We start from the raw sequence: 7,464 nt of genomic DNA on the forward strand, positions 1-7,464 counted from the left end.
GCGGAGGATGTCTGAATGCATAATACAACACCGGGGCGCTCAATAATTTATCTGTCACCCAGAAAAAGGCACATTTGTACATGCTCAGATCCAGCCCCTGCTCTTTCTGCTCTGAGCTTTCTCCTGCCTGAGGGAGCAGTCCCAGTCGAGGGGCCTCATCTGGGCTTAAAATACTTCTGCCAACCCTGCTCTGTCCCACGGCGCTCTGAAGGTAAAGCCCTTGTCGCCGGTTCTTCCCCAGAAGTTGGTTATTGCCGGTTGGTTTGGGACGGGTGTGCTTCTGAAGCAATGGTAAACCTCACCAGGAAGGCTGGGTTTTGATGATGGGTGGCTTTAGGCTGGCTGAGCTGCATGAGGGCTCTCACCGGCTGCTGTGCTCTGCCGTGTCCCTGTGGCCTGGCATGTCCCCGGCACCACAGAGTGGCCCCAGCGCCGCTTCGGCATCGGGGGAGTGAGGCCGTCGGGTCTCGCAGGGTGATTTTAAAGCGCTGTGAAAGTTACAGGGGGCTGCCTAAGTGCAAAGTGGTGTTTGAGGGAAGGAGGCAGTGACACCCTGCCGTAGAGGAGGAGGCAGCCCGTGCGTGAGGTGATGTATTATTTAGTGCTCACAGATGTCTTTAACTTTTCTCAGTTTGAGATGGGCCGCTCGCTTGGAGCAGCGAAGGGCCATGGTCGTTGTGGCTGATCCGAAGTGACAAGTCTTCCAGCTCCTTCTGAAGTGACTCCGAGAGAGACTAACAGGGACTTGACAGGAGTCCAGCTTTGTTCCCTTTCCAGCCCCGGTGCTCCCCAGGGGCTGGGACGCAGAAGCTGCTGGCACAGGGACCCAAAATTGCCCAAAACCAGGCTGTGCTCAGCTCTTGCAGTTGCTCCAATGTCTGGTGGGGCTCGGCAACACCCCTGGCTTCGTGTGCCCTGTGGATTGCCCCTTCCCGCAGGTCTGGGCACAGTCTCAGGGCTTTTTTCCTCAGACATTGCATGGCTGCAGCCTCCTGGTTGTTGCAAGCGTGATCTGTCATAGACAAACAAACCTCACTTGGATCCTGGAGGATGCAGAACTGCTGGGGCAGTAGCTGATGCAGCAAAGAATCTGATTTTTTGGAGGCAAGATGTCCTGGAGCAGGAGTATTTTGCAGAGGAGCAGTTTGTAGCTGTGCCTTTGCCGTGGGTGACTCGGAGGTGGCAGAGCCGGGGGCTGACGGATCCCTGGCCTGACCTGTTTTGGCATCCTCTTTCCTTGTTTGTCTCCAGCGTGTGCTTAGCTGCACGGTCCATTAACATAGTGGCCTCCTTGTGCCTTGCTGACGGAGAGGAAAAATTTTAATACAATGGTTGGCACGGGTGCATGAAAACAGCCTTCAGACCTCAACACCTCGCTTGCGCCGGGGTTGTGTGCCCGGCACTGCCAGCCGCCGCAACCGGGACAGAGAGCAGCGCTTTCCCCTGCTGCCTTCCTGCTGCTCCGCTTGGCCGAGCCTGGTGTGAAACCTGGTGTCCCGCTCCTGAAGTGAGCAGACTCCTCTCTCGGCTGTGCAGGATGGGATCTGTGACCGACGGGATGACCGGCTCCCGAGGCTTTGCGGTTTGCCTTACACAAAACATGGAGCCCCTGGGAGCTTTTCATCTGTCCCTGCAGAGGAGGCTGCTGCAGCGTGGGGAAGGGCTGGGTAGCTCTGGGATCCCGGAGACTGCTCCCTTTCAGAGCATGGGCCTCCGTGGAAACACCCGGAGGCCCCTTTTCCTGCTGCCGCAGCATCTCCGTGGGGTTTGCCATCTGCTGCTCCGGCCGCTGGCTGTAGCTGCCAGCTTGGCTCGCCGTGCTGCGAGCGTGTTCCGGGCGGCTGCCTCTGGGTCCCAGTGACACTTGCTGGTGGCTCCGCAGACCCCGGCAGCTCTGAGCCGTTCATAGCCGATTCCTCCTTCCCTGCAGTGAGAAGAGGGAAGGAAGGTCTGTGCCTGTGCTGGTGAACGGGGGGCGCCAGGGCGAGATGGGGCGGCCCTGGGGTACACCCCGGTTGTCTTCACTTCAGAGAGGGAGGCTCTTTGGCAGCCCAGTATTAGCCTTTTCCCTCAGGAACTGCATAAAACAGGATCTGATTTGGTAATAGGAATATTTGCCTTTAGAGGGGGAGAGTAGAAGGAGTATCCAGAGACCTGAGGCCTCCCTTCATGTCTCTCCCCACAGGTGACACACCGACTTGGCAGATGTTGCCCCGATTGACGTAGGACCCAAGTCGCTTGGGCCAAGGATGAGCAAGCCGACAGACCTGCAGCACGACCTGGAACGAAGCCTCCCAGCCATAGCGTCCATCAGCACCTCGTTCTCCCAGAGCCAGGGCTTCTCCCCGTATTGCTACTTCTCTCCGGAGAAGAGGAAAGCCATCTCAGATGTGAGGAGGACCTTCTGCCTCTTCGTCACCTTCGACCTGCTCTTCATCTCTTTGCTGTGGATAATCGAATTGAATGTAAGTTGGGGGAAGTAAATCCGTGAGGTCTTTGCCCTTTTAAGTTGTGCTTTTTAATTCAGTTCCCTCTGCATTAATTACTCTGTTTCAGAAGTCTTGGGCCAAGTCTTTGTTTGTTCTTCCCAGCACTCTGCTGATTTGTGCTGGCTGAGAAACCGCTGCACAGTTAGTGTAAACTAAAGTCCAGTTTGTTTCCTGCAACTGGGCTCTGTTGTGGCTGCCCAGGGTCGTTAACTCCAGCAAGTGTAGTGCTCTGTGTTGTGGTGTAACAAGATCCGGGGCCCATGGAATCACCAGGTTGAGCAGTTAGCCAAATTTCTCTCCTGCTCCCCTTGCCTCAAGTGAAGCTGCTCGCTGTGTTTGCCAAGCAGCTGCCAGCTTTGCTGCCGTGTCGTCTTCTCAGAGCGTCGGAGGAGCAGGGTGGGATGTGCTGGGCAGAGACAAAAGGGGCTTTGGGCTTTGGTCCCAACATACTGCTACTAGTCGCAGCTTCTGAAAGCCGGAGATGCCGCACCACCGCACAGGGGACTAGCGAAGGGGAACACGAGGGTTTTGGTCCCCTCCGAAGCGGCTGTCACACCTGTGCAGGCTGCTGTGTTTGCTCAGTGTCGACTGTTGCAATGACCCAGGAAATTCAGTTTATTTACCTCAGTCTCATCAGGTCAAAGTTACTCCCTGGGCTGTATTTTGTTGTGTTGTTTTTTTTTTTTTTCCTGAACTGGTCCCAACTGGTTTCAGCCGTGGTGGCAGGAGGTTTCAGGTACTACATGTCCTCCCATGGAACAACCTGAACAGAGAGGCAAGATGAACAGATAGACCCCGGCGCTTCTGTGTGCAGCCCTGCCGGTGTCTGGCCTTTATTTATCAGCACTGGATCCTGCGCTCACTTAGCGGCTCTTATCTCTGCCCTGTATATCTCCTGGATGTCTGCACTTAACAGATTGTCTCGGCCAGCAGCTCCCTCGCCCTGCCTGCTGCAGCCAGCCGTGCGGTGTCGAGAGCCTGAAGAGACCCCTGCCCTCCCCACTGCCTAGGAAAAAGCATCTCTCGACCAGCATTCCAGCAATGCCGATGGTGTCCTGCATGCCTGGCTTGGACCCCGGCCTCCTGCTCTTACCCCTGTTCTCTGGGCTCTCCGGAGAGGTGCTGTCTACAAATCAAAAAACGCAGCCCTGGGGAGATAATCTGCCGGCGCGGTCGCCAGGGTGATTCTGAGCACGGGTCTTGCAGGTGGCCATTAATGAGTGACTAACTCCTGATATTTGGGCCCTGAGTCGAGATGCTGCATATCTGAAGCTATTAGGACAGCTTATTTGCCTAGTTATGAAGAGCAACGATTTTATATCATGACTAATGCTTTTTTTATCAAACTGTTTCCTTTGCTGCAAGATAAGCTGAGCAAATTGGCCCTCGTTAAATGTCTGTTGCCTGCAAACTGTAATTCTGCGAGCTCGCTGCTCTCAGAGACAGGGAGATGCCTCAGACGGTTCTTCTTCCTTGTTCACGGCGGTGGCCTGTATTTAAACTGAAAACACCTCCTAGAAATCATAATCCAAAGCCTTCCCTGTGTCTCCTTCCTCCTGCAGCATCTCATAGCGGAGTCAGGATGCGGGGAAGAGGCTTTCAGTGGCAGCTCAGCAAAGCTGGCTGGCATGAGTCCTATAGCCACAGATCAGATAAAGCAATAGTGCAGAACTGCTTTGCTCCCCCTCTCCCTGAATATTAAGCACCAGCCCTGACCTAGAGGGAAGGCTTCCCGATGGCTGCCTCCTCTGTCCTTGGACTGTCTGACAAGAGGGTGCCAGGACACCAGGCTGCCAAGAACTGGCCTGAGATCCACCAACTTGTTTCTCACAGATCATCAAACAGCTGTCAGCCTATACCAGCTTCCAGGCCAGCTGGGCTGTGTTCAAACCAATAGCCTAAAGGTGAAGCATTTGTTCCAGTTACCTGAGCCATCCGCTTCCTCACGAACAGCGATTCCAGGCTCCCGAGAACAGGATTTATGGTGTCAAAAGTACCAGGGCTGTCAGGCCCCAGATTGTCTCGGGGTGAGGCAAGAGAGCTCATCTGTGAGCTTTTTCCACACTCCCGTATGATATCCCAGAAAGCGGTTTTGCCTCTTTCGGATATCCCTACGGTCTGTCAGTGCCTGTGCGTGTCCCTTTTCCTCCTCTCCTCCCTCTTCCCCTTTGCCAGTACGTTCGAACCTGCCGGTTGACTTCCTCCATCAGATTTCCTGGAGGGCCGCTCGGCACTGCTGTGAGCCGTGGGAAGCCAGCTGGCCTAGAAGAAAGGAGAGGGGATCCCTCGGTGCTTTGCACAATGAGGACGATCGCAGCTTAAATTCCACCAGGCTGCTGAGTGACCCCTGAGACCCATCGTGGGGGCCATATTTTGATTGTCCAGCTGCGGGAGATGCTTTGTTCGGCGCATTACTGGAGGTGTTAGAGAAGCAGTTTCTTGAGGTTTTCCATTTTTTCCACATCTCCTCCCGTACAGCTGAAGTCTGTCACCTGAAGCCACGTGTGGAAGCGGTGGGCACGAGTGGGAGGTCTTGTCCAACCAAGGCCTTTAGGCTGTGGGAGTTCTGTTCCGATGGTGCTGGATGTGCTGAGCCAAAGGAGTGGCTTTTCAGTGTTAGAAAGCCTCCACGTCGAAGTGTTTAATGTACCTGCATGCTGCTCCAGCTCTGGTTACCCGACTCGCGCTCCTCGGTGTGAAACCAAGGGTGAAATGGGCTGTTGTATCCTCCTGTGGTCCTCCGTTGGCAGATGAGCCCGCATCATGCGTCTGGCAGGCATTTGTATGCCTGATGCACAACCTGACCTGGCGGTAACCTCTGGTCACCGGTTGGCCGGGTTCTTTCTACCATTAGTTTCTTATCAGTGCACTCAATAGCTTTCTGGTTTCCTATCTCCCCTTCAGACCAAGGATGGCATTGAGAAGAACTTGGAGAATGAAATCATCAAGTACAATTTTAAGACCTCTTTCTTTGATATATTTGTGAGTATCCCAGACTGCTGCAGGTGAGGAAACGGCTTTGGAGCTAGGGGTGGTGAGGCTGAAGGCTGGGCAGGGAGGGTCCTCGTGCCGGGGGGACTGGGGTCTTCCCGCAGCCTTGCCCCTCGCCTGGCTTAGTGAAATTGGGTGGGTCGCAGCCCATCCTCTCGCAGCCTTGACCCCGTCCATCTAAGTGGCAAGGGCCTCGGGAGCTGGCCTGTGTCTGTGTCCTCGCGGCACCTGGCAGAGGGACAAGGGCAGTGACTAGTGTCGATGGCTTTTTGTTTTTAAAGGTCTTGGCTTTCTTTCGGTTTTTTGTGTTGCTGCTGGCCTATGCAATCGTAAAGCTGCGCCACTGGTGGGTCATAGCGGTAAGAAGGCCATTTTTGCTTTCCTGTTTTTAGTTTTCTCTCTCCGCCTGGAGTTTGCAGGGATCTGAGATACGTAAATTTATCTTTCAGGTCACTACATTGGTATCCAGTGCCTTCCTGATTGTGAAGGTCATCCTCTCCAAGGTTGGTTTCCTTGGGCTCACAGGGGATTGCTTTGTGTTTACTCGATGCTGCTCTTTTCCCGTTTGTGTAAACTCCCTGTGGTTTCTGCTTGCTTCCACACAGCTTCTGACCAAAGGGGCTTTCGGCTATTTACTCCCTATCGTCTCGTTTGTCATTGCTTGGCTAGAGACTTGGTTCCTGGATTTTAAAGTCCTAACTCAGGAAGCAGAAGAGGAACGATGTGAGTATTTTGCTCCTCTCTGGTAGGAGTTGGCAGATGAGACTACCAGGCCTGGGGTTTCTGCTGCTTTGGCAGCACCTTGACAGATATGACATTTATGGAGAAGTGATCTCCAGGCTGGCTGTGACGGTAAGTGCCTGACTCAATTCTGTTACGGTATATAAGTCCCTTCAGAGGAAGAAAATACCAGATCATAAAAAGCATCTTTTAATTGAGTGGAGAAAAACGTGCCAAATTCCCCGATGTCTGGATCCTGAAGCCAGACGTGTTGGAAACAGAGCTCACCTCCGCATCGGAGAAAGTGTTTTGAAACAGTGAGGCAAATGCCAGGCAGACTGTTGGACTCTCCGTCTCTGGATATCTGTCTTCGGATCTGGTCTGGAGACCTTTCAGAGAGGATTGCTTTGGTCGCAGACACATTACAGGGGCGCGGCGTGAGTTATGGTGTGTGAAATTTTACAGCCTGTGGTCGCTGAGGTCAGACTAAATGGAGACCGAGTCTGACCTAATGCTTTACAAATTGCCCTGCAGTGCCGGGCACCTGTAACTTCCCAGGGTCCTTCTAGGGAGTGGGTGCTCAGCCTGGACTGGCACAGCTGCCCGTTCCTAAAGCAGCAAAAGGAGATGGTCGCTCTCCCAGGCTTAACTGACGAAAGAGGACTGGAAAATGGCACGTAAATGAAGGAGTATTTGTCAAGCAGGGCTCGATCAGAAATGCTCTGACTGACTGGAAAACACCAGAGGATGTTTGGGTCTTGCAAGGAGGCTTTAAGATGAAAAATGATCAAGTGTTTAATGCCTCTATTGGATTAGGCTCAGGTTCCAAATTGCTTCCAGGGGAAGCTCTTATTTAATTAGATGCTTAATCGCCTTTGGATTTGACAGGCAGAAGAGCCCATTGATCTCCATGCAGATAAAATGTCTCAAACAAAAGATGAGGCAATAGGAGCTGAAAAGCTTGTGGGCTGGCTGGTGTCAGTGCAAAATGACCAGCCGTATCTGGAATGAAGTGGCTGGGAGGGTGGTTGAGTAGGGGTGGATATGGTGGGTGCCCCGGGACCCCTTGGTGTTGAAGCGCTGGATGCTGTGTGTGTAAACACTCGTGCTTTGGTTCGCAGGGTACCTAGCAGCCCAGGTTGCAGCCTCTCGTGGCCCCCTGCTCTACCCTGGTGCCCTTTCCGAGGGGCAGTTCTACTCCCCGCCAGAGTCCTTCGCAGGTAAGACGTGCTCTCCTTCCCTCCTGCCGTCACTTCAGGGCAAC

General features: G+C 53.7%; 1 protein-coding gene across 1 annotated transcript in view; it reads left to right on the forward strand.

The window, feature by feature from the left end:
- Positions 1-2,201: 2,201 nt before the first annotated feature.
- STARD3 (StAR-related lipid transfer (START) domain containing 3) overlaps positions 2,202-7,464 on the forward strand; it is a gene marked incomplete at its 3' end in the record, with an annotated part of 12,143 nt that continues 6,880 nt past the window's right edge. Inside the window, exons 1-6 of the mRNA XM_009703628.1 lie at positions 2,202-2,465; positions 5,394-5,471; positions 5,762-5,839; positions 5,930-5,983; positions 6,086-6,203; positions 7,322-7,420. Of these exons, the coding sequence (XP_009701930.1) occupies positions 2,250-2,465; positions 5,394-5,471; positions 5,762-5,839; positions 5,930-5,983; positions 6,086-6,203; positions 7,322-7,420 (643 nt within the window). The remainder of the gene's footprint in view (positions 2,466-5,393; positions 5,472-5,761; positions 5,840-5,929; positions 5,984-6,085; positions 6,204-7,321; positions 7,421-7,464) is intronic.

This window comes from Cariama cristata, unplaced genomic scaffold (assembly GCF_000690535.1).
Source record: "Cariama cristata isolate BGI_N322 unplaced genomic scaffold, ASM69053v1 scaffold30547, whole genome shotgun sequence".
Lineage (NCBI taxonomy): Eukaryota > Metazoa > Chordata > Aves > Cariamiformes > Cariamidae > Cariama > Cariama cristata.